This window comes from Lissotriton vulgaris, chromosome 12 (assembly GCF_964263255.1).
Source record: "Lissotriton vulgaris chromosome 12, aLisVul1.2, whole genome shotgun sequence".
Lineage (NCBI taxonomy): Eukaryota > Metazoa > Chordata > Amphibia > Caudata > Salamandridae > Lissotriton > Lissotriton vulgaris.
This window is the reverse complement of record NC_141700.1, coordinates 792,011,279-792,038,503: the sequence shown is the minus strand read 5'-3', so window position 1 is coordinate 792,038,503 and position 27,225 is coordinate 792,011,279. Positions and strand designations below refer to the sequence as shown.

Below are 27,225 nucleotides of genomic sequence, written 5' to 3'. Positions count from 1 at the left end.
TAGAAACTATATCTAGCCTCCGTATCCTTACCCACCCATCCTCACCGCTCCAGGGTCAAGGATGACTCCTTTCAGGGCCCTAGTTTTGACACACCAGTGGTCGGTGTTCTTCTTGGCTCCATGCTTCTGGGGTGGAAATTCTTGAAAGGAAACTGACGTCAGCGCACCTGGGTGGCACCTACATAGGTGCTGCAACATCACTTCCGGCATGGGCGATGGACACTGAGCCGATCTACACCACCTATCTGCGTGCAGGGGTACTGCTCACGAAAAATCTTCCATATCCAGTCTGACTCCTGGGGAAATTCAAAGGTAAGGAATCTGCAGCTATATATAGTCTCTACCAGATACGGCGTTACCGAAGGTAAGTACCTTGTTCATCTAGTTGTTTGTTTTTATGGTCTGTGAATGCAGCTATTAATTTGGGCAGATATTTGTCTGCGTTGTTGCTTTAAAGTAGCAGGATTAACAAGCGATGAGTCTAGTTGGTGCAGACAAACCTGATGCTTTTTGTAGCTCATGCCCATTGACAATCAATGAAATTGACGTGCGAGTGAAAGCACACTTTTCTTGAGCAAGTGCGAGTCCACTCGTAGACTTTCATCACAAGTGAAGCTCTTCCTCTCTTTTGTGATCTGGATTTATGGATTGCATTCTGTGTAGTGTTTGGTTAACAAAAAAGCTGAATTCCCTTTCTGGTGGTAGAGAGAAATTTGACATGTCGGAATCCATGACTCTATTCTTGACTAGATCAATTGGGACCCGGAGGGGGCACTGCAAGTTGCATGTTGGGGGGAGGGGGTGCCATTTCACTGACGAAAGTGTCATTTAGTGATTAGGGGGTACTTCACAATTCTTTTGTCTCACTGATAGGGTTCACAAACTAGGGGAAACACCCGTTACATCGAATGGATCGCATCGCGCTGCCATCGCAACGCGACTATTACTTCGCGCCCGGCATCGCAACGCAAGTTATCCCGACGCATGCTACTACATCGCAGTCATATAGACATCGCTAGCGATTACATCGCTAGCGATGCCAACGTGACAACCGACGCCATGAAACGGGTGTCAAGTACATTAATAAACATGTAACAGGCTCTCTAAACAACGTGAACTGCAGGCTCAATTGCTCAATATGTTATGTTAAATTAAATTTATTAAGCGCACGTACGCCCGTAGGCTTCATGGCGCTATGGAAGACTGGCAAAACATAACATGTGACAGAAAGAAAGAAAATTAACTAAGGATAAGCTTGCTTAAAGAGCCAAGTTTTGAAAGCCTGTCTAAAGGTCAACAGATCTTCGTGGAGTCTTAGTGGCAATGGCAAGGAGTTCCACAGGGAGGAAGCTAGGAAGTGGAAAGATCCTCCTCCCTGGCGTTGTTTCCTGATCCGAGGCACGACTAACAAATTCTTTTGGCCAGAACGGAGAGCACGGGAGGGAGTGTAACTGACCAGCAGGCTGCTAATGAATCCAGGGCCCTTACCTTGTAGAGCCCTGAAGATAATGCATCCCGCTTTAAATGCTGCTCTCTGCGCTACAGGCAGCCAGTGGAGACTGGCCAGTCCAGGTCTGATAGACTGCCACTTAGGAATTTTGCAAATCAGCCTGGCCGCTTGGTTCTGGACCAGTTGGAGTCTCTTGAGCTGCCCCGCCGGTAGACCCAAATATAAACTATTGGAGTAATCCAGACGGGACAGCACAAGAGCAATGATGACCTGAATCAGAGCAGGGTGGGTTAAAAGGTGGGCAATCTTCTTAATCTTGCGAAGTTGGAAGAAACTTGCAGATACCACAGTCCCTACCTGGCTTTTGAGCGAAAGATCTTCGTTGAAAGTGATACCTAAGCTCTTAACTGTTAGGGATTTAGCTGGAGGGTCTCCCATTTCTGGAGGCCAGAAGTGTGGTCCCCAATACAGTTCACTCTTCCCAGGCAAAATCAGTTCAGTTTTGCCTGGGTTGAGTTTCAGGTGATTTAGACCCATCCATCTCTGAATGTGAACCATGACCTCCCGAAATTCGGTGGCAGCGCCAGGGGAGTCCAGACAGAAGATCAGTTGCAGATCATCTGCATCTCAATAACGTGTGTAAAATACATTAAAATAATTAAACAACGTGAATTGCAGCGTAGATGTCCATATTTAATATTACATTATAATAAACATGAAACGGGTGTCTAAGGAATGTGTTTTTGTATGTGGAATTGCCGCACACGGCAAAGGGAGAGGATGTGGTCTGAGGGCTCGCTCTCCCGACTTTGGTGCTGGCAACCAAGGTTCGAGCCTCCATTGCGATGCCAACATGATTTCGAAAACATTGCTCCATAGATAGAATGGATTCATTTTTAATAAATATGGAAACAACGTGTGGTTTCATGTGCAAATAAACATTGCTCAGGCTCGCAGATGTTAATATGTGCATGATGAATGAATGATGGGTGGATTCATGATGGGTGAAGGAATGGTGGATGCATGAATGAATGATGGTTGGATTCATGATGGCTGGATTCATGGTGGGTGGCTGGATGATGGGTGAATTAATGATGGTTGGATGCATGATGAGTGGATGCATGGTGGGTGGATGCATGATGGATGAGTGGATGGGGTGATGGATGTGTGAATGAATGGTGGATGCATGGGGGGATGGATGAGTGTATGGATGCATGAATGAATGCTGGTTGGATGCATGATGGACAGGTGGGTGGATGCATGAATGAATGATGGGTGGATGCAGGATGGGTGGGTGGATGGATGCATGCACGAATGATGGATGGAAACATGCTTAGAAATCTAGGAAATTCAGTGATCAAACTATTTCAGACCGGCCCAATATAGATATTTTCAAATCAGGACGATTAACACAGCACTGTTTAAACATTCTGAAATAAAAAAACATGGACTTCACATGCCGCTTAGAAATGGCTAGAAAGTGTCCCTTCACAGCACCTGGGCGCTGGCATGCACCCCACCCTCTGCTTGTAGAGGATGGCTGCATATCTAAGCGCTGACTCCTTCGAGACACTCAGCTGGGCTGAATGAAAGGCTGTAATTCACCGAGAGAACTCAGTTCCATCGTCATTGAGGCAATATGGTCAGTCTGACCCAGGCCGCCAAACTCGGGGTCTGCTGAAGAAGGCCCGTTGAGTGGCAACTTGATGACTCAATCTCCTCCTGTCATCCGCATAATGTATCACACCTTAGAATTGTCATGTCAGTTAATTGTAAAAGCGGAATAGTATGTTGCCTTGAGGTACGGAGCAGGGTAGGGTAGTGTATAGACTTTAACGTTATTTACCTTGTCTTTGAAGTCTTTACAAATCAAACACGTTTGGAAGTGGCTTCCTTTCCGCACAAGAGCACACGGAGCATCAGGCAGGGTCAAACATTCTTGCAATGGTACTGGTTTTTACACCAAAACCACTACATTTTTTTTAATGTTATAATTACCGCTTCCAGTGAGAGGATGTGGTCTGACGGCTAGCTCTGCCGACTTTCGTGCTGCCAACCAAGGTTCGCGCCTCCTATCAAGGGCACTACACTTACAAGTGCATTTAAATAATGTGGACTTTATTACATTTAGTGTAAAAAAAACGGAAAGAAATTGTGGGGGAATACAAATAAAAGATTTAGCATCGTGTGAGGAAGGGGGCCCAAGGGTTAGGAGTGGGTACATGTATTATAAGGACGCGAATGCAAAGCACGCGTTGTGGTGACGTGCGATGTAGGCGCCTACGATAATACAGCCTTGCCAATAGGAATGGAGGCATCGGCGTTGTAAAGGCGTGCGCTATAACAGCGGGCGAAGTGTTGCCCTGTGCGATGTCTTAGCCGCGGTGTTACATCCCGCGATGTGTTTGTGCGCGATGTAGGATCATACATCCACAAACTAGTGTACACAAATGTGCATCTGGTTCTAAATGGGAAATCCTAGTACGAATGAAGAGGACATAAAAAGGGCCTCCATGTGTTGAAACTTTCTAGCATTCACAAAACATTTGCAGGTGGTTTGGAACTTTGGGGAGGGATCAGAGTTTATAATGGTGGAAGGGAAGAGGCTTCTCCACTAGAACATTATGTTCCCTGTTGAGAAAAAGAATGTACTGCAAATGCACTAACTCATAAGTAGGAAGTTTCTCGTTTGTGGGGAAGCCACTACCACAGGGTTATGGTTGTAAGGCATATTCCTTGAAATGTACAAAGGCGTAAGTATTCAGGACCTTCATGTAGAAAAATAATTCTGTGATTCAGAAGAAAAACATAAACCTAAGACAAGTGTCAATCTACTACTGTGCAGTTTTATTTATCATGAATCCTAAGGCATCTATTCTTACACTTTAAAATCTCAAGGTCAGTTTCCTCGCTGTGTCCTTGTTTGTCATATACATAGATCCCTCCTTGTAAATGACACATTCACGTCATTTTATGGCCCAACGGTGAGATCCTGTGGCTGCTTTTTAGGTCGAAGGCCTAAAAGGCTGCGCTTGCGCAGTCTTAGGCCGGAGATTTAATGAGTATGAGTAGCGCCGAAGGTCCCGCCTCCGTGCCCCATCTCTCCTTCATTGGCTGGCTTCCTAAACGGAGGCCAGCCATTGGAGGAGAGATCAGTCACTCCAATGTAGCCCCGTCCTTTTCGGATTTGGGGGCGTGATTTTTTGCGTTCTTTAGACAGTGACGTTGTCCGTCACTCAGAACCACAAAACCACGCCCCCAAATCCGAAAAAATCTCGGGGCTTTTTTCAGCCATTTTGAAGCTCGCTTCGAGCCCTCCGGAGGTCGGTTTGGGTCGTGTGCTTCTGTTTTCGTCTCCCCCGGTCTGTTTCCCACCCCCTCTCGCTCTCCGTGTATTTTCCCATTTTGAAGCTCGCTTCGAGCCCTCCGGAGGTCGGTTTGGGTCGTGTGCTTCTGTTTTCCTGCGTGCCCCGATGTCCGTGTGTGCCTTCTTTCCCCTGTCTGTTTCGGTGGGCGTCTCTGCGTCTCCCCCGGTCTGTTTCCCACCCCCTCCCGCTCTCCGTGTATTTTCCCATTTTGAAGCTCGCTTCGAGCCCTCCGGAGGTCGGTCATGAAAAGAACATGATTCAAAATTATTTTATTTTTACTTTTCTAGTGCGGAAAACAAATTGTTATACCTCCGTTTGAATTATGGTTTTTTTTTTCATTTGCGCTCTCCTACAATCTTAATATCAGCTGTAACATTACCATACCACTATTGTGTAGCATTCCTATAGCGGCGTTTGCTATGCTTCCGTTGAACCCCATGTCTAAACAGTTCTCGCATTTCAAGGTAGCCCCCTCCCCGCCGGTGTATGAAGTGACGTCACGTCACCAGGCTCGACTCAGGCTAGTCCGTCGTCCATGCCTATGGTGTGGCATCTGTGCGGGTGCCGCTGATGGCGGCGGGCGCGCGCCTCTGTGGGTGACAGCTGGATTCGGGGGCTCGTAGGTGCTCCCATGCTTTGTGCCCATGGGCTGCCGGTCCGCGCTGCGGGTGACTCTGCTCACCTTTTGGCTGCTGCGCTGGGCGGCGGCTCTTGTGAATGCGTTCCCAGGGGAAGGTGCCAGCGAGAGCCGGAGCCTCCGCTCCCTCCCCGGCTCAGGTGCTGATGTGACAGTGGAGGACGACGAGACGACAGCCGAGCAGGAATACTACGAGAGTGGGGCCCGTGACGACCGCCCGTCCAGGTGAGCGAGGGGGCTGGTGTTGCAAGCCAAGTGGTGCAGCTATCCCAGATAACTTTACAACTGTCTGCGGAGCGGGAGATGTTTCCTTTCCCCCAATTACTTGTATACCTTTCAGCAAAAGAAAGGAAGATTCCCTTGATGTGTCAAGAGATGAAAATGTACTCCTGGCTAGCACTAAGTTTACGACAGTACTTCCAATCTACCGCCAAACAGATAATTCTCTAGGCGCTTTACAAAATGGTTCCTTCCCTTCACCTGGGGGCGCCATTCACACCACTCTGATTGCAGGTGTGTCTGCTCTCCGCTTCCTGCCCACAGGCTTTGTGATTGGTTGCGGGCCTTTGTTCTCCAAGCAAGAAGCAGAGACTGACCTGCAAGCAGGTAACTTGCATTTATTTCGCTGATTTTTATTATTAAATATCAGGTTTTTTTATGTAACGTTTCCAAATGTATCCAAAAAAGCAGAACACCATTCCTGGACCTTTGTTTTTCAGCGTTTACACACTGTTAATGAACTGTTATTTCAGTCTGTTAGTTCGATTGTAGCCACCACATCAGAAAAAAGTGATTTGCACATGAAAAACCGGGGCTAGAGCGCTGCAGGACCCGTGATTTCCCTAAGTGAATATTGGTGCGCGCCGAATTGCAGTTGAAAGAATGTGTTAACATGCCAACTGATCTCCTTAGCAGAAGCCATAGCTCAGAGGCACTGTCGTCAGCCTTTGATATGGCATGTTCCTAGCAGACAAGGGTTCAATCCCCAGCAGTATTGACCAGGTCCTCTTTAAAAACAGAGAATGCCAACGCTGGTAAACATGGATATGGTGTGAATTTTTGAGTGTGTAAACCTTCGATGTTAAGGTGATACACTTATAACTGTTCAAGATCGTATATCATAGTGGTGCACGCTGAGCGCCGACTTTCAGAATCACAGAATGTTTGAGAGTGTGGGAACAGCTGTGACTGTAGAGTTTAACTGGTTACTGTGGTGATTTGGCATGGATGGGTTGTGTGTGTTCTTACTATGAAAGCCGAGCAGTTCACCTTTATTGCAAGGAGCCCATACAGCCTTTTTTTCATGCTGCATTTCGCCCTCATAAAATGCACACGCTTGCTGATAAACAGGGACACCATGCCGTATTGATTGTAGAATGGTACGTTTTAACGTTAGGTAATGTAATGAATTAGCGCGATGTCTGCTGCTTATTTGTTTCACACTGCGGTATTATGACTGCTTTCAGGTCGTTTGTAGGGATTTAAACTCATGCGCGTGGCCGCTAGCTCGGATGGGCAGCCATACAACAAATACAGGCGTGGCCCGCTATTAGATTGCAAAGTACCTCAGGGCATCTCGAAGCGCAGTAGAATCATGCATATACACAGTCCATGTCAAGATTAAATCACATGCTTCCGTAAGTACCAGGAAATCCTTGGGATGCGACACGGGGTGGGGGGGGCACTTAAATACGGTTCTCTGCCTAACCCAAACATGGACTATGTCTCTGAGTGCATCACCATCCTTTTAACAGTCTGTGTGCGTGGCTCTGTGTGTGTGCGTGGCTCTGTGTGTGTGCGTGGCTCTGTGTGTGTGCGTGGCTCCTGTGTGTGTGCGTGGCTCCTGTGTGTGTGCGTGGCTCCTGTGTGTGTGCGTGGCTCCTGTGTGTGTGCGTGGCTCCTGTCTGTGTGTGTGCATGTGTGTGTCTGTCTGTGTCTGCAAATACTCTCCTCTACTCTCTACTACTCTCTAATGCTCACCTATTGCCATTGTAAATGACAATACCATTTATTTATGTTTTTTTAAAAAAATCAGAAAAAAGTCATTAGCCAATAGCTCTACCTTTAATAATGCCGAGACCATTGCATTGTAAATGCTTGTTTAAGAAATGTGTTCTCACCCGCTTCAAAGCATAGACAATCGAGTTATGTTATAGGCTGTTTGTCCATTGGTTGTATTAGAAGATGCTTCAGCTATTGTGTGGAAATCAGTCCTGTCTCAATACTAGGGCACTTGCTTCCCTTCTCCTTTTATTTGAAATACGTTGATCCCTACATTACTAAGCATAGATTGTATTCTACCACTTGAATTTTTTACGTGTTATGCCTAATTTGTTTGATGGAGCAACATCCGGCAATCTTGCTCACTTAATTTGTGAGTATGCTGCAAACAGATAGTAGTGGCCTTGTAATTTGGACATGCACCTTCACATCTTGGGAAGGGATTGTTGGGTAAATGGACGGAAAAACAAAATTCTGACACATTTTTCTTCTTCCTTCCTGTAGGTTGGACCACCATCAGGACCTTTTGCATCCAGACCGCCAACCACCAACCCTTTTTTATAGCATCTGGATAATCCTGTGTCGCGTCTCTACAGATAGGAGGGAGGGACCTGGACTGAAAATGAGTTCCCATTCAATTTAAAGCAATGCAGTTTGTTTGAATTATTTTTCTATTGCCGTTAAGAAAAATGCAAACAAATTGCAAAGTTTCTATTGATTTCCTTGCTTACATTTTCATATGTAATGCAGAACACACCAAAGCAGATTTGGAGAGTTCACGTGCAATTGTTTTTTGTGTTTTTTTAAAGAGGCAGAGGTACTTTTCTGGGAACTGTGAAAGGAATATTATGACATTCTGTTAGTAAAGAGCTGCAAAATCTATCAGGCATTAGTTTTTGATATATCTGAAGGGATATGGCTTACAGTATTGAGTAGCGTTGATACAATCTGCATTGAAAGCATGATTATTTAAGGATACCGACCCCACTACTTGTTAAACAGTTGACCCAATCAACTTCTTTAAGTCTAAAGAGAAGGTTTTCCTATTTCACATTCACTTGATTTGGGCCGCCAGGGTAAGTACCCTGGCTTCTCTTATGTAGTACGTTCCTACTGAAGCGGGCTGGACTAGAGACAGTGGGTGAGGACTGGGTTGGTAGGTAATGTCTGAGGCACTTTACTGTTGCCATTGGGGAGCGCAAAAGCAAAGTGGACTATCTTGGATTCTTATAGTCACTTAGCTCGACACTTTTGGAAGGACTATGGTATCCAGCTGGTAGAGCAAATAGCACCTCCCTATTTGAAGACCTTAAGCTTGAAGGAAGAGAGTGGTTGAGAGCTAAAAATAGTAAGACCTAAAGTTCATGTGAAAGGACTCTGGTCAAATCCATAAATAATGGTATGAATAATCTTTATAAAAGGTAGCATGGGAAAAAGCAGTTCCTTCGATTTTGGTATTCTGGCATGAGTATGCCTTCTTATCTCCTGCTAATTACAAATTTAATTTATACGGTTAAAGTGGTTAGCGGGTTCATTTGCAAATTACATTTCAATCATTTATTATGTAACTAATAAGCAACACCTGTACTTTCCTTCATAGTTAAAAATCACATCAGAATTTTAGGTGGCCTTGCCATGCTACCCAAGAAACATCCACGTGTTAATGGTAGGTTATACGTAAGCAAAATGTCTCATACAGAGAACAAAAAGAAGCTATGGAAAGTATTTCTGCAGTAGGGGAACCATGGTTTATGGGGAGGTGTGAGGACCAGGCGCTGCAAAGGAAGATGTAAAAATGGGATGCTTAAGAACAAAGTCCTGATATGTTAGAGTTGATTTAGGAGAAGGGGCATACAAACCAGTGTGAAAGTTAGTAGAGGACAAAGCCAAGAGGAAGGTGGGAGCTGGCACTATGAAAAAAAAAGAAAGGTTTTCAGAGCTGTAGAGCATCTTTACTGGATAAATGCATTCTGGAGCTCTCTGCTATAAATGGCACAGTTCACGATGGCCCCATCAAAGGTATTTTATATACAGGAGGATGGTGACCGGGCAGAAAGCCAGAGAATTGGGAAGATGGTTGGGCAGTAATGGAAGACCGTATGATTGAAGTCTTTCCTTGCGTTGGATTTTATTGTCTTTAGCAGTCAAATCAAATTATTCAGTACATGTGCTGTTAAGGAACATCCTGACTGCAGATTACTGTGGGATGAATTCTACACTGTTCTGTTCATGGCCTCTTTGAACAAACACGAAGACTCTGAACAATGTCCTCCTTATATGAGCTGGGCTGATCAGACTGTTGAACGTCCTGAACATTTACACAGATACAGTTTCCTTTTCCTTTTAATGTACCCACAAAACTTTCTCCTATCACTTCACAAAGTTGTCTATATACTAAATAAAAGCATTTTATTTATCACGTTTATTTTGTTTTCTTCGAGTTATAACTGAGTACATTTTCCAGTTTTACCAAATATTTCAAAAACGACTATAACCTGTATCATTATTAGCAGCATATCGCATGTATCATGAACAGTAAATCTCCTTTTTGTTCACCAGATGACCCAACACCATGTTGCTACTCAAGTTAATACTCTTCACAAAGCGCTGTATGGTTTCTCATCAACCACTTTAATCCTCTGGAGCTTCATACTCCCATTACTTTATCCTAACGCAGGTCTTCTGGCCTGCGGCTCAATATCAATGCTGTTGATGCAGGGTCCGGCATCCTCCAAATTGAAAGAGGTAGTGTGGGCATGTGAAAGCTACTGAAATTGTGCCAGCTAAACCTAGATGGACCAGAAACTATGCTGAGTAGCCTCCCTCTTACCTGCCCTTGTGCATGAAGCAGTTGTGTCTTGCGTCTCAATCAGTACGTTTTGCTGCAGACTGTTATAGACTAGAATTTGCACAGTTTTCCAATAATTTTGATCTGAGCATTTGCTGTGCCTTTTTCATCTCCTCTCTGTGGAGGTGAGGACTTTGCAGCCCTACAATATATTCTGTTACACTGACTCCATTACCTGTTGCCACTTAAAAAGGTATTATCCAATGCAGATAATACTTTTCCCCGGTGCCTGTGCTGTCTGTTGTAATTACAACCACCCTGCTCACAATAACTATAATATTTCCAAGATCTCCAGTGGGACATTCCACCGCACAGCACTTGATGGAGTGGTAGTCCACTTCGAGACTTTTGATGTTGAGGGGGGCCAGAAGATCCCATTAGACCTCACTGAACTCCGCATGCCAAGATACTTAACCGTGGGAGCTTCTGTTTTTGGGAGAGGATGGCCCCATTGGCATTTTCAATGTCCGGTGATGAAAATGGAAGAGGTTAATAAAATGCCCTCTTCTCTGGAGCCAGCATGTTCTTGAGGAGCTACCTCCATTCCCAGTGGTGAAGGGGGACTCCCGTTGACAAGCAGTCCCAGAGGGTCCTCCTTTCCAGCAGCTTCAATACCATCGGCGGACCGCCCCAATCTCATTGTCACGGCTCCAGCTGCTTCTACGCGTGCAGATGAACCTACTCATGACTGGGAATCGTACCAGTATAGATAGGAATCAAGAAAGCAGACAATATTGTGAAGCTCTAAGCACGAAGAAGGAGAGTCACTGTTGCTACTCTGAGGATAAGCGCTCATTCAGAGAACAGAAATCCAAGACCTTGTACTTCTCCCTTCACCTTAGTACTTTCTTTTATCTTTTTTGAACTCTGACAGATAGGAGCACCTACTTGGCCAGAACTTCTGTTTCCTTTCCTTATAGGGTGTCTCCGGTAGAATATGTAATTACCTTTCTGATGGATACTTCTAACCCCAGATTCGGCACCTTGAGAATATTACCCAGGCGTCAGACTGGATTTGGAAACTTCAAAGCAGTACTCATGCATGCTGGTAGGGGGCATCATGCAGCTCTGCGTCAACGTTATTCTGGCCGAGAAGTGACGTGCAATCCATGTGCAATGATGTTGGTTGCTTTCTCAGGCTTTCCGCTCCTTTAGACCCGGATCCAGAGCTACTCCTTAGTCTTCAGACTTTTTTGCAGTTTTTTTCCAGTGTGTAAGTAGAAACGGTCACCTTGTAAGACACAGGGTTCAAGCCGTGCAAGAACTGTCACGAACAGATGTCTGTGACAGGCCCTTACGAGATAGGCCTCTGGTGCCTGGGGTCGCAGCACAATTCCAGGGCTTACGCTGACTGCGCCCAGGTCAATCCGAAGGCCACAAGTCAAAGCTTGGTCTTCAAACATCAGTCAACTCCAATCCATGACTGACCGAGGTTGAAAGGAAGTTCCTGGTCCCATTCTCGTAGTCGTTTCTGTTGTTAATCTTTGTTGTGGTCAGGCTTCAGGGAAGTCAAAAAAGAAGCATAAGAAATGTAAGTGGTAACTAGCCCTTTTCTGCAACTTGTCAAATTCCAGAGAGGACATCAAAGAGCCACCTGGCCTCGCTCCCAATTTTCATTGAACCTGAACTCAAGCCTAGACCCCATCCACCCAGAATGTACGAGTCCTCCGGGATGATGCTGCAAGTGGAGGCCTTTAGGGAGGCTTTGCTATGCGTTTTCCCTACTTGACCCAAGGAAAAAGGGGGTCGTCTAGTCGGACTTCTGATGGAAGGTCCGCTCTTAGGGCTGTCTGTGCCCCTCTAACCGCTTTGGGTTCAGCATTGTCTCCGGTGTGGAATGTGGTTTTGCCACCACCCGCTGCACTGGATTCACAACCTAATACCCCCCCCCTCCCCCCATCTCCAAGCAAAATCTACCTTGTAAGGCCACACCTTTATCCCACCAGAGCACAGCTAGTGTGCAACCTGTCAAATTCTTATTCCTTGCCCTCACCACAGACAAGGGGCCAGACTTTATTCACCTTTTTCAGCACAGATTCATTTGTCCATTAGCTAAAGGGGATGATTTTTCTCCCCTGTACGAGGAGGAAATTGCTATGAGGAAGTACAAAATGCCAGTAACGTGGATACTTATGCAGATACTAGCTTCATTTATCCCCCTGGTCCTGCCACCATAGGGTGTGCCTCTTTGCAGTTAAGCGGCGGGCAGAAGTACTAGACCTATCATTCCCTGCTGTAGAGGTGAAGACTAATGTTCTTGATGCAGTTATAGCCTGCTCAAGCACTTCTATTGCCATATAATGAAGCCCTCTCTTATACCCTCTCGGACAAAACCATGTGTGGGCCACCACTCAATCGGTTGCTATGCACTACCGACCAGGCGACCATGACTTTCTTACACAACACCCCACACCAAAGAGCTTAGTAGTGCAGGCTTCCAACAGTAGGATAAATCCCAACCCCCTTCCTCATCGCCGTATCTGATTTTGAGTCTTAACAGATAGACATTTGGCAAGCCCATCTTTTCCTCCGGAAGTCTTGCTCTGCGATTGATAAACACCAGCTGTCTCCTGGGTTGCTTCTCTAATGCCCTATGGGGCACACTGACCGAAGTATTACTAGCAGTTCCGGACGACCTTCTGGGTTCCCTAACTGAAGCTTTCCAGTATGGTCCTGATGTAGCAAAATGTGTTTACAATTTGAGGGAAAGGAAGGTAATAGTAGCAGTACAATAGTCAGAGGGGGTACCAACCTAAACACATCACATATGCATATCAAACAAAAGGCTACAATCGAAAGGGATAATAAAGGGTAAGAAAAACTGGAACATAGCGAACTGGGATGTTCATGAGGAATCATCTTCCAGCATCATCTGGATGGCTGACGGAGAGCCACATGTCCCTGTTGCAGCAGAGAGTTCAGCCCCGTTTGGTCAAAGGGGCATTGAGAAGGTTCCAGCCTCAGAAGGAGGAAGTGGTTGTTACGCCCGCTGCTTCTTGTGCTGAAAGGAGTAGGCGTTTGCCCTCTCTTAGATCTTCACCCTCAACATCTTGCTGCGAAAGGACAAATTCAAGATGCTCACACTAGCCCAAGTCTTGTCTGCTCTAGACCAGACCCTGGAGACTGAATGGTGCAATTGGATGCTTCTTGCCATATTCCCAACCTGCAGGTCCACAGGTGCTGCATACGGTTCACAGTTGACCAAGAGCATTTTCTGTTCATTGTGCTCTCTTTTGGCCTCACCAGTGCCCCTCGGGTGTACACAAAAGTGATGGTGGTGGTTGCATCACATCTTCAGAGGTCTGGGATAACAGTCCTCACTGCAGGTAAACCAGCCCGCTCTGCTCTCCAAGGGTCCTAAGCTCACCTGGTACCCAGCCTTACTGCAGGTAAACCAGCCCGTTCTGCTCTCCATGGGTTCTGAGCTCACGTGGTACCTCGCCCTACTGCAGGTAAACCAGCCCGTTCTGCTCTCCATGGGTTCTGAGCTCACGTGGTACCTGGCCCTACTGCAGGTAAACCAGCCCGTTCTGCTCTCCATGGGTTCTGAGCTCACGTGGTACCTAGCCCTACTGCAGGTAAACCAGCCCACTCTTCTCTCCATGGGTCCTGAGCTCACCTGGTACCCAGCCCTACTGCAGGTAAAGCAGCCGCGCTCTTCTCTTCATGGGTCCTGAGCTCACCTGGTACCCATCCCTACTGCAGGTAAAACTGCCCAGCTCTGCTCCAAGTGTCCTGAGCTCACCTGGTACCCAGCCCTACTGCAGGTAAGCCACCCCCGCTTTGCTCTCCATGTTACCTGAGCGCATGTGGTAAAGAGCCCTACTGCAGGTAAGCCACCCTCGCTCTGTTCTCCATGGGTCCTGAGCTCACCTAGTACCCAGCCTTACTGCAGGTACGTCACCTCCGCTCTACTCTCCATTGGTCCTGTGCCTACCTGGTACCCAGCCTTACTGCAGGTAAACAAGCTGCGCTCTTCTCTCCATGGGTCCTGGGCTCACCTGGTACCCAGCCTTACTGCAGGTAAACCAGCCGCGCTCTTCTCTCCATGGGTCCTGTGCTCACCTGGTACCCAGCCCTACTGCAGGTAAACCAGCCGCGCTCTTCTCTTCATGGGTCCTGAACTCACCTGGTGCCCGGCCCTACTGCAGGTAAACCAGCCTCGCTCTTCTCTCCATGGGTCCTGAGCTCACCTGGTGCCCAGCCGTACTGCAGGTAAACCAGCCGTGCTCTGCTCTCCACGGGTCCTGAGCTCACCTGGTACCTGGCCTTACTGCAGGTAAACCAGCCCCACTCTGCTCTCCATGGGTCCTGAGCTCACCTGGTACCTGGCCTTTCTGCAGGTAAGCCACCCCTGCTCTGCTCTCCATGGGACCTGAGCTCACCTGGTACCCAACCCCACTGCAGGTAAGCCACCCCTGCTCAGCTCGCCATGGGTCCTGGGCTCACGTGGTGCCCAGGCCTACTGCAGATAAACCAGCCGCGCTCTACTCTCCATGGATCCAAAGGTCTCCTGGTTCCCAGCCCTACTGCGGGTAAGACAGCCTGCTCTTCTCTTCATGGGTCCTGGGCTCACCTGGTACCTGGCCCTACTGCAGGTAAACCAGCCCAGCTCTACTCTCCATGGATGCAAAGGTCACCTGGTACCCAGCCCTACTGCAGGTAAACCAGCCGCGCTCTTCTCTTCATGGACCGTGAGCTCACCTGGTACCCAGCCCTACTGCAGGTAAACCAGCCGCGCTCTTCTCTTCATGGGTCCTGAGCTCACCTGGTGTCCAGCCCTACTGCAGGTAAACCAGCCGCGCTCTACTCTCCATGGGTCTTGAGCTCACCTGGTACCCAGCCCTACTGCAGGTAAACCAGCCGCGCTCTTCTCTTCATGGATCCAAAGGTCTCCTGATACCCAGCCCTACTGCGGGTAAACCAGCCGCGCTCTTCTCTTCATGGATCCAAAGGTCTCCTGGTACCCAGCCCTACTGCGGGTAAACCAGCCGCGCTCTTCTCTTCATAGGTCGTGAGCTCACCTGGTACCCAGCCCTACTGCGGGTAAACCAGCCGCGCTCTTCTCTCCATGGATCCTGGGCTCACCTGGTACCCAGCCCTACTGCAGGTAAACCAGCCGCGCTCTTCTCTCCATGGATCCTGAGCTCGCCTGGTACCCAGCCCTACTGCGGGTAAACTAGCCGCGCTCTTCTCTTCATGGGTCGTGAGCTCACCTGGTACCCAGCCCTACTGCGGGTAAACCTGCCCCACTCTTATCTCCACGGGTCCTGGGCTCACCTGGTACCCAGCCCTACTGCAGGTAAACCAGCCGCGCTCTTCTCTCCATGGATCCTGAGCTCACCTGGTACCCAGCCCTACTGCGGGTAAACCAGCCGCGCTCTTCTCTTCATGGATCCAAAGGTCTCCTGGTACCCATCCCTACTGCGGGTAAACCAGCCGCGCTCTTCTCTTCATGGGTCCTGAGCTCACCTGGTACCCAGCCCTACTGCAGGTAAACCAGCCGCGCTCTTCTCTTCATGGGTCCTGAGCTCACCTGGTGTCCAGCCCTACTGCAGGTAAACCAGCCGCGCTCTTCTCTTCATGGGTCGTGAGCTCACCTGGTACCCAACCCTACTGCAGGTAAACCAGCCGCGCTCTTCTCTTCATGGGTCCTGAGCTCACCTGGTGTCCAGCCCTACTGCAGGTAAACCAGCCGCGCTCTTCTCTTCATGGATCCAAAGGTCTCCTGGTACCCAGCCCTACTGCGGGTAAACCAGCCGCGCTCTTCTCTTCATGGATCCAAAGGTCTCCTGGTACCCAGCCCTACTGCGGGTAAACCAGCCGCGCTCTTCTCTTCATGGGTCATGAGCTCACCTGGTGTCCAGCCCTACTGCAGGTAAACCAGCCGCGCTCTAATCTTCTTGGGTCCTGAGCTCACCTGGTACCCAGCCCTACTGCAGGTAAACCAGCCGCGCTCTTCTCTCCATGGGTCGTGAGCTCACCTGGTACCCAGCCCTACTGCAGGTAAACCAGCCGCGCTCTTCTCTTCATGGGTCCTGAGCTCACCTGGTGTCTAGCCCTACTGCAGGTAAACCAGCCGCGCTCTTCTCTTCATGGATCCAAAGGTCTCCTGGTACCCAACCCTACTGCGGGTAAACCAGCCGCGCTCTTCTCTTCATGGATCCAAAGGTCTCCTGGTACCCAGCCCTACTGCAGGTAAACCAGTCGCACTCTTCTTTCCATGGGTCCTGAGCTCACCTGGTGCCGGCCCTACTGCAGGTAAACCAGCTGCGCTCTACTCTCCATTGGTCCTGTGCCTACCTGGTACCAGCCTTACTGCAGGTAAACAAGCTGCGCTCTTCTCTCCATGGGTCCTGAGCTCACCTGGTTCCCAGCCCTACTGCAGGTAAACCAGCCGGGCTCTTCTCTCCATGGGTCGTGGGCTCACCTGGTACCCAGCCTTACTGAGGGTAAACCAGCCGCGCTCTTCTCTCCATGGGTCCTGTGCTCACCTGGTACCCAGCCCTACTGCAGGTAAACCAGCCGCGCTCTTCTCTTCATGGGTCCTGAGCTCACCTGGTGCCCGGCCCTACTGCAGGTAAACCAGCCGCGCTCTTCTCTCCATGGGTCCTGAGCTCACCTGGTGCCCAGCCCTACTGCAGGTAAACCAGCCGTGCTCTGCTCTCCACGGGCCCTGAGCTCACCTGGTACCTGGCCTTACTGCAGGTAAACCAGCCCCACTCTGCTCTCCATGGGTTCTGAGCTCACCTGGTACCTGGCCTTACTGCAGGTAAGCCACCCCTATTCTGCTCTCCATGGGACCTGAGCTCACCTGGTACCCAGCCCCACTGCAGGTAAGCCACCCCTGCTCTGCTCGCCATGGGTCCTGGGCTCACCTGGTGCCCAGGCCTACTGCAGGTGAACCAGCCGTGCTCTACTCTCCATGGATCCAAAGGTCTCCTGGTTCCCAGCCCTACTGCGGGTAAGACAGCCGCCCTCTTCTCTTCATGGGTCCTGGGCTCACCTGGTACCCGGCCCTACTGCAGGTAAACCAGCCCAGCTCTACTCTCCATGGATGCAAAGGTCACCTGGTACCCAGCCCTACTGCAGGTAAACCAGCCGCGCTCTTCTCTTCATGGGTCCTGAGCTCACCTGGTGTCCAGCCCTACTGCAGGTAAACCAGCCGCGCTCTACTCTCCATGGGTCCTGATCTCACCTGGTACCCAGCCCTACTGCAGATAAACCAGCCGCGCTCTTCTCTTCATGGATCCAAAGGTCTCCTGGTACCCAGCCCCACTGCGGGTAAACCAGCGCGCTCTTCTCTTCATGGATCCAAAGGTCTCCTGGTACCCAGCCCTACTGCGGGTAAACCAGCCGCGCTCTTCTCTTCATGGGTCGTGAGCTCACCTGGTACCCAGCCCTACTACGGGTAAACCAGCCGCGCTCTTCTCTCCATGGATCCTGGGCTCACCTGGTACCCAGCCCTACTGCAGGTAAACCAGCCGCGCTCTTTTCTCCATGGATCCTGAGCTCACCTGGTACCCAGCCCTACTGCGGGTAAACCAGCCGCGCTCTTCTCTTCATGGGTCGTGAGCTCACCTGGTACCCAGCCCTACTGCAGGTAAACCAGCCGCGCTCTTCTCTCCATGGATCCTGAGCTCACCTGGTACCCAGCCCTACTGCGGGTAAACCAGCCGCGCTCTTCTCTTCATGGATCCAAAGGTCTCCTGGTACCCAGCCCTACTGCGGGTAAACCAGCCGCGCTCTTCTCTTCATGGGTCCTGAGCTCACCTGGTACCCAGCCCTACTGCAGGTAAACCAGCAGCGCTCTTCTCTTCATGGGTCCTGAGCTCACCTGGTGTCCAGCCCTACTGCAGGTAAACCAGCCGCGCTCTTCTCTTCATGGGTCGTGGGCTCACCTGGTACCCAGCCTTACTGAGGGTAAACCAGCCGCACTCTTCTCTCCATGGGTCCTGTGCTCACCTGGTACCCAGCCCTACTGCAGGTAAACCAGCTGCGCTCTTCTCTTCATGGGTCCTGGGCTCACCTGGTGCCCGGCCCTACTGCAGGTAAACCAGCCGCACTCTTCTCTCCATGGGTCCTGAGCTCACCTGGTGCCCAGCCCTACTGCAGGTAAACCAGCCGTGCTCTGCTCTCCACGGGCCCTGAGCTCACCTGGTACCTGGCCTTACTGCAGGTAAACCAGCCCCACTCTGCTCTCCATGGGTTCTGAGCTCACCTGGTACCTGGCCTTACTGCAGGTAAGCCACCCCTGCTCTGCTCTCCATGGGACCTGAGCTCACCTGGTACCCAGCCCCACTGCAGGTAAGCCACCCCTGCTCTGCTCGCCATGGGTCCTGGGCTCACCTGGTGCCCAGGCCTACTGCAGGTGAACCAGCCGTGCTCTACTCTCCATGGATCCAAAGGTCTCCTGGTTCCCAGCCCTACTGCGGGTAAGACAGCCGCCCTCTTCTCTTCATGGGTCCTGGGCTCACCTGGTACCCGGCCCTACTGCAGGTAAACCAGCCCAGCTCTACTCTCCATGGATGCAAAGGTCACCTGGTACCCAGCCCTACTGCGGGTAAACCAGCTGCGCTCTTCTCTTCATGGGTCGTGAGCGCACCTGGTACCCAGCCCTACTGCAGGTAAACCAGCCGCGCTCTTCTCTTCATGGGTCCTGAGCTCACCTGGTGTCCAGCCCTACTGCAGGTAAACCAGCCGCGCTCTACTCTCCATGGGTCCTGATCTAACCTGGTACCCAGCCCTACTGCAGGTAAACCAGCCGCGCTCTTCTCTTCATGGATCCAAAGGTCTCCTGGTACCCAGCCCCACTGCGGGTAAACCAGCGCGCTCTTCTCTTCATGGATCCAAAGGTCTCCTGGTACCCAGCCCTACTGCGGGTAAACCAGCCGCGCTCTTCTCTTCATGGGTCGTGAGCTCACCTGGTACCCAGCCCTACTGCGGGTAAACCAGCCGCGCTCTTCTCTCCATGGATCCTGGGCTCACCTGGTACCCAGCCCTACTGCAGGTAAACCAACCGCGCTCTTTTCTCCATGGATCCTGAGCTCACCTGGTACCCAGCCCTACTGCGGGTAAACCAGCCGCGCTCTTCTCTTCATGGGTCGTGAGCTCACCTGGTACCCAGCCCTACTGCAGGTAAACCAGCCGCGCTCTTCTCTCCATGGATCCTGAGCTCACCTGGTACCCAGCCCTACTGCGGGTAAACCAGCCGCGCTCTTCTCTTCTTGGATCCAAAGGTCTCCTGGTACCCAGCCCTACTGCGGGTAAACCAGCCGCGCTCTTCTCTTCATGGGTCCTGAGCTCACCTGGTACCCAGCCCTACTGCAGGTAAACCAGCAGCGCTCTTCTCTTCATGGGTCCTGAGCTCACCTGGTGTCCAGCCCTACTGCAGGTAAACCAGCCGCGCTCTTCTCTTCATGGGTCGTGAGCTCACCTGGTACCCAGCCCTACTGCAGGTAAACCAGCCGCGCTCTTCTCTTCATGGGTCCTGAGCTCACCTGGTGTCCAGCCCTACTGCAGGTAAACCAGCCGTGCTCTTCTCTTCATGGATCCAAAGGTCTCCTGGTACCCAGCCCTACTGCGGGTAAACCAGCCGCGCTCTTCTCTTCATGGATCCAAAGGTCTCCTGGTACCCAGCCCTACTGTGGGTAAACCAGCCGCGCTCTTCTCTTCATGGGTCGTGAGCTCACCTGGTGTCCAGCCCTACTGCAGGTAAACCGGCCGCGCTCTTCTCTTCATGGGTCCTGAGCTCACCTGGTACCCAGCCTTACTGCAGGTAAACTAGCCGTGCTCTTCTCTTCATGGATCCAAAGGTCTCCTGGTACCCAGCCCTACTGCAGGTAAACCAGCCGCGCTCTTCTCTCCATGGGTCCTGAGCTCACCTGGTGCCCTGTCCTACTGCAGGTAAACCAGCTGTGCTCTACTCTCCATGGGTCCTGAGCTCACCTGGTACCCCTACTGCAGGTAAACCAGCTGCGCTCTTCTCTTCATGGGTCCTGATCTCACCTAGTACCCAGCTCTACTGCGGGTAAATCAGCCGCGCTCTTCTCTTCATGGATCCAAAGGTCTCCTGGTACCCAGCCCTACTGCGGGTAAACCAGCCGCGCTCTTCTCTCCAGGGGTCCTGAGCTCACCTGGTACCCAGCCCTACTGCGGGTAAACCAGCCGCGCTCTTCTCTTCATGGGTCCTGAGGTCACCTGGTACCCAGCCCTACAGCGGGTAAACCAGCCGCGCTCTTCTCTCCATGGGTCCTGAGCTCACCTGGTACCCAGCCCTACTGCAGGTAAACCAGCCGCGCTCTTCTCTTCATGGGTCCTGAGCTCACCTGGTGTCCAGCCCTACTGCAGGTAAACCAGCCGCACTCTTCTCTCCATGGGTCCTGAGCTCACCTGGTACCCAGCCCTACTGCAGGTAAACCAGCCCGCTCTTCTCTCCATGGGTCCTGAGCTCACCTGGTACCCAGCCCTTCTGCAGGTAAACCAGCTGCGCTCTTCTCTCCATGGGTCCTGTGCTCACCTGGTGCCCAGCCCTACTGCAGGTAAACCAGCCCGCTCTTCTCTCCATGGGTCCTGAGCTCACCTGGTACCCGGGCCTACTGCAGGTAAACCAGCTGCGCTCTTCTCTCCATGGGTCCTGAGCTCACCTGGTACCCAGCCCTACTGCAGGTAAACCAGCCGTGCTCTGCTCTCCATGGGTCCTGAGCTCACCTGGTGCCCGGCCCTACTGCAGGTAAACCAGCCGCGCTCTTCTCTCCATGGGTCCTAAGCTCACCTGGTGCCTGGCCCTACTGCAGGTAAACCAGCTGAACTCTTCTCTCCATGGGTCCTGAGCTCACCTGGTACCCAGCCCTACTGCAGGTAAACCAGCTGCGCTCTTCTCTCCATGTGTCCTGGGCTCACCTGGTACCCGGGCCTACTGCAGGCAAACCAGCCGCGCTCTTCTCTCCATGGGTCCTGAGCTCACCTGGTACCCAGCCCTACTGCAGGTAAACCAGCTGCGCTCTTCTCTCCATGTGTCCTGGGCTCACCTGGTACCCGGGCCTACTGCAGGCAAACCAGCCGTGCTCTGCTCTCCACGGGTCCTGAGCTCACCTGGTACCCAGCCCTACTGCAGGTAAACCAGCTGCTCTCTTCTCTCCATGGGTCCTGGGCTCACCCGGTGCCCAGCCCTACTGCAGGTAAACCAGCTGCGCTCTTCTCTTCATGGGTCCTGTGCTCACCTGGTGCCCAGCCCTACTGCAGTTAAATCAGCCCGCTCTTCTCTTCATGGGTCCTGGGCTCACCTGGTACCCACCCCTACTGCAGGTAAACCAGCCCGCTCTGCTCTCCATGGGTCCTGAGCTCACCTGGTACCCAGCCCTACTGCAGGTAAACCAGCCGCGCTCTTCTCTCCATGGATCCTGAGCTCACCTGGTGCCCAGCCCTACTGCGGTTAAACCAGCCGCGCTCTTCTCTTCATGGGTCCTGAGCTCACCTGGTACCCAGCCCTACTGCGGGTAAACCAGCCGCGCTCTTCTCTCCATGGGTCCTGGGCTCACCTGGTACCCAGCCCTACTGCAGGTAAACCAGCCCGCTCTTCTCTCCGTGGGTCCTGAGCTCACCTGGTACCCAGCCCTACTGCAGGTAAACCAGCCGTGCTCTGCTCTCCATGGGTCCTGAGCTCACCTGGTGCCCGGCCCTACTGCAGGTAAACCAGCCACGCTCTTCTCTCCATGGGTCCTGAGCTCACCTGGTGCCCAGCCCTACTGCAGGTAAACCAGCCGCGCTCTACCCTCCATGGGTCCTGGGCTCACCTGGCGCCCAGCCCTACTGCGGGTAAACCAGCCGCGCTCTTCTCTCCATGGGTCCTGAGCTCACCTGGTGCCCAGCCCTACTGCAGGTAAACCAGCCGCGCTCTTCTCTCCATGGGTCCTGTGCTCACCTGGTGCCCAGCCCTACTGCAGGTAAACCAGCCCGCTCTTCTCTTCATGGGTCCTGAGCTCACCTGGTACCCAGCCCTACTGCAGGTAAACCAGCTGCGCTCTTCTCTCCATGGGTCCTGGGCTCACCTGGTACCCGGCCCTACTGCAGGTAAACCAGCCACGCTCTTCTCTCCATGGGTCCTGGGCTCACCCAGTACCCGGCCCTACTGCAGGTAAACCAGCCGTGCTCTGCTCTCCACGGGTCCAGAGCTCACCTGGTGCCCAGGCCTACTGCTGGTAAACCAGCCGTGCACTGCTCTCCACGGGTCCTGAGCTCACCTGGTACCGAGCCCTACTGCAGGTAAACCATACGTGCTCTGCTCTCCACGGGTCCTGAGCTCACCTGGTACCCAGCCCTACTGCAGGTAAACCAGCCGCCCTCTTCTCTTCATGGGTCCTGAGCTCACCTGGTACCCAGCCCTACTGCAGGTAAACCAGCCGCCCTCTTCTCTTCATGGGTCCTGAGCTCCTCTGGTACCCAGCCCTACTGCATGTAAACCAGCCGGGTTCTTCTCTTCATGGGTCGTGAGCTCACCTGGTACCCAGCCCTACTGCAGGTAAACCATCCGCGCTCTTCTCTCCATGGGTCGTGAGCTCACTGGTACCCAGCCTTACTGCAGGTAAACAAGCTGCGCTCTTCTCTCCATGGGCCGTGAGCTCACCTGGTACCCAGCCCTACTGCAGGTAAACCATCTGCGCTCTTCTCTCCATGGGTCGTGAGCTCACCTGGTGCCCAGCCCTACTGCGGGTAAACCAGCCGCGCTCTTCTCTCCATGGGTCCTGAGCTCACCTGGTGCCCAGCCCTACTGCAGGTAAACCAGCTGCGCTTTTCTCTTCATGGGTCCTGTGCTCACCTGGTGCCCAGCCCTACTGCAGGTAAACCAGCCCGCTCTTCTCTTCATGGGTCCTGGGCTCACCTGGTACCCAGCCCTACTGCAGGTAAACCAGCCCGCTCTTCTCTCCGTGGGTCCTGAGCTCACCTGGTACCCAGCCCTACTGCAGGTAAACCAGCCGTGCTCTGCTCTCCATGGGTCCTGAGCTCACCTGGTGCCCGGCCCTACTGCAGGTAAACCAGCCACGCTCTTCTCTCCATGGGTCCTGAGCTCACCTGGTGCCCAGCCCTACTGCAGGTAAACCAGCCGCGCTCTACCCTCCATGGGTCCTGGGCTCACCTGGCGCCCAGCCCTACTGCGGGTAAACCAGCCGCGCTCTTCTCTCCATGGGTCCTGAGCTCACCTGGTGCCCAGCCCTACTGCAGGTAAACCAGCCGCGCTCTTCTCTCCATGGGTCCTGTGCTCACCTGGTGCCCAGCCCTACTGCAGGTAAACCAGCCCGCTCTTCTCTTCATGGGTCCTGAGCTCACCTGGTACCCAGCCCTACTGCAGGTAAACCAGCTGCGCTCTTCTCTCCATGGGTCCTGGGCTCACCTGGTACCCGGCCCTACTGCAGGTAAACCAGCCACGCTCTTCTCTCCATGGGTCCTGGGCTCACCCAGTACCCGGCCCTACTGCAGGTAAACCAGCCGTGCTCTGCTCTTCACGGGTCCAGAGCTCACCTGGTGCCCAGGCCTACTGCAGGTAAACCAGCCGTGCACTGCTCTCCACGGGTCCTGAGCTCACCTGGTACCGAGCCCTACTGCAGGTAAACCATACGTGCTCTGCTCTCCACGGGTCCTGAGCTCACCTGGTACCCAGCCCTACTGCAGGTAAACCAGCCGCCCTCTTCTCTTCATGGGTCCTGAGCTCACCTGGTACCCAGCCCTACTGCAGGTAAACCAGCCGCCCTCTTCTCTTCATGGGTCCTGAGCTCCTCTGGTACCCAGCCCTACTGCATGTAAACCAGCCGGGTTCTTCTCTTCATGGGTCGTGAGCTCACCTGGTACCCAGCCCTACTGCAGGTAAACCATCCGCGCTCTTCTCTCCATGGGTCGTGAGCTCACTGGTACCCAGCCTTACTGCAGGTAAACAAGCTGCGCTCTTCTCTCCATGGGCCGTGAGCTCACCTGGTACCCAGCCCTACTGCAGGTAAACCATCTGCGCTCTTCTCTCCATGGGTCGTGAGCTCACCTGGTGCCCAGCCCTACTGCAGGTAAACCATCCGCGCTCTTCTCTCCATGGGTTGTGAGCTCACCTGGTACCCAGCCCTACTGCGGGTAAACCATCCGCGCTCTTCTCTCCATGGGTCGTGAGCTCACCTGGTACCCAGCCTTACTGCAGGTAAACAAGCTGCGCTCTTCTCTCCATGGGTCGTGAGCTCGCCTGGTACCCAGCCCTACTGCAGGTAAACCATCCGCGCTCTTCTCTCCGTGGGTCGTGAGCTCACCTGGTGCCCAGCCTTATTGCAGGTAAACCATCCGCGCTCTTCTCTCCATGGGTCGTGAGCTCACCTGGTACCCAGCCTTACTGCAGGTAAACAAGCTGCGCTCTTCTCTCCATGGGTCGTGAGCTCACCTGGTACCCAGCCCTACTGCAGGTAAACCATCCGCGCTCTTCTCTCCATGGGTCCTGAGCTCACCTGGTTCCCAGCCCTACTGCAGGTAAACCAGACGTGTTCTGCTCTCCACGGGTCCTGAGCTCACCTGGTGCCCAGGCCTACTGCAGGTAAACCAGCCGTGCTCTGCTCTCCACGGGTCCTGAGCTCACCTGGTACCCAGCCCTACTGCGGGTAAACCAGCCGTGCTCTGCTCTCCACGGGTCCTGAGCTCACCTGGTGCCCAGCCCTACTGCAGGTAAACCAGCTGCGCTCTTCTCATCATGGGTCCTAAGCTCACCAGCTGCCCAGCCCTACTGCAGGTAAACCAGCTGCGCTCTTCTCTTCATGGGTCCTGAGCTCACCTGGTACCCGGCCCTACTGCAGGTAAACCAGCCGCGCTCTTCTCTCCATGGGTCCTGAACTCACCCGGTGCCCAGGCCTACTGCAGGTAAACCAGCCGTGCTCTTCTCTCCATGGGTCCTGAGCTCACCTGGTGCCTAGCCCTACTGCAGGTAAACCAGCCCGCTCTTCTCTTCATGGGTCCTGGGCTCACCTGGTACCCAGCCCTTCTGCGGGTAAACCAGCCGCGCTCTTCTCTCCATGGGTCCTGAGCTCACCTGGTACCCAGCCCTACTGCAGGTAAACCAGCCACGCTCTTCTCTCCATGGGTCCTGAGCTCACCTGGTGTCCAGCCCTACTGCAGGTAAACCAGCCGCGCTCTTCTCTCCATGGGTCCTGAGCTCACCTGGTGCCTAGCCCCTCTGCAGGTAAACCAGCCGCGCTCTTCTCTCCATGGGTCCTGTGCTCACCTGGTACCCAGCCCTTCTGCAGGTAAACCAGCTGCGCTCTTCTCTTCATGGATCCAAAGGTGTCCTGATACCCAGCCCTACTGCGGGTAAACCAGCCGCGCTCTTCTCTTCATGGATCCAAAGGTCTCCTGGTACCCAGCCCTACTGCGGGTAAACCAGCCCGCTCTTCTCTCCATGGGTCCTGAGCTCACCTGGTACCCAGCCCTACTGCAGGTAAACCAGCCCGCTCTTCTCTCCATGGGTCCTGAGCTCACCCAGTACCCGGCCCTACTGCAGGTAAACCAGCCGCGCTCTTCTCCTCATGGGTCCTGAGCTCACCTGGTGCCCGGCCCTACTGCAGGTAAACCAGCCGCGCTCTACTCTCCATGGGTCCTGAGCTCACCTGGTACCCAGCCCTACTGCAGGTAAACCAGCCCGCTCTTCTCTTCATGGGTCCTGAGCTCACCTGGTACCCTGCCCTACTGCAGGTAAACCAGCCGCGCTCTTCTCCTCATGGGTCCTGAGCTCACCTGGTACCCTGCCGTACTGCTGGTAAACCAGCCCTGCTCTGCTCTCCATGGGTCCTGAGCTCACCTGGTGCCCGGCCCTACTGCAGGTAAACCAGCCCAGCTCTACTCTCCATGGGTCGTGAGCTCACCTGGTGCCCAGCCCTACTGCAGGCAAACCAGCCCTGTTCTTCTATCCATGGGTCCTGAGCTCACCTGGTTCTCGGCCTTCGTTGTATACATCTCCCCACCAAGAGTCTCAGGCGCTCCAGCGCTGCATTCGGTTGTTCTTCCAAAACTCGCTCCATTGCTCTGCTCTCCTCTCCCCGTTATTATCTGCTAAAAATTTGATCACAATCCAAGCTTAAATTTGAAATATAACTCTTTATTGAAGACTATAAGCCTGTTCCTATGGAGCCGTGAGCTGGTGCTGCCTCAGTTCCTCATACAGCTGATGGTATCCCAGAAGGATCTACTTTAAGTCCTCATGATCACCAGAATACGCCTGCGGACGGGCTGGTGACCTTATTTCATAATTAGGGTGACCAAATTTCATTGGTGCAAATTCAGGACGGTGAGTATAAAAATTCAGGACAAAGGGTCAAAATTCAGGACACAAATTCAGGACAGGAGGTCAAAATTCAGGACAAAACTTCAGGACAATAGGTACGTTTTACAGACACATCAGAGGTCGCGCAATAGTATATAAGTAAGCCCAGCCATTTCCAAACATATTCAACCGTTTGCAAACCTATCCATCATGTATCCTTCCATCTATCATTTCACTCATCCATCCCTTCATCCATCCTTTCACACATCTCCATTATCTATCCATCCATCCACCATTTCACCCTATCCAGCTGTACACCTATCCATCCACTCTTTATCCCATCCATCCATTCACTCATCCATTCAGCCATTTACCCTTTCACCAATCCTTCCACCCATCCACTATTTTAGTCATCCATCCTCCCTTTCTCTCTCCATCGACCCTTTCACTTAGCCATCCTTCCTTCCATCCATCCATCCACCCACCCATCCATCCATCTACTCATCCACTCATGAATCCATCCATTGATCCGATCACTCATCCATCTATCATTTCACTCCTTCACACATCTATTCATCCTTTTGTCCATCTACCTTCCCTTTCACTCACTCATCCATCCTTACAAGCACCCTTTCACTCATA

The 27,225-nt window shown here is 52.3% G+C and overlaps 1 protein-coding gene across 3 annotated transcripts in view; it reads left to right on the top strand.

Annotated features, from left to right (window-relative positions):
* The window catches only part of AGFG2 (ArfGAP with FG repeats 2), a 533,383-nt gene extending 523,508 nt beyond the window's left edge, over nucleotides 1-9,875 (top strand). For all 3 annotated transcript variants that reach the window (XM_086946193.1, XM_086946194.1, XM_086946195.1), the window contains one exon: nucleotides 7,961-9,875. In XM_086946193.1, coding sequence (XP_086802319.1) covers nucleotides 7,961-8,020 — 60 coding nt within the window. In that variant the 3' untranslated portion in view covers nucleotides 8,021-9,875. The remainder of the gene's footprint in view (nucleotides 1-7,960) is intronic.
* Nucleotides 9,876-27,225: the final 17,350 nt, after the last annotated feature.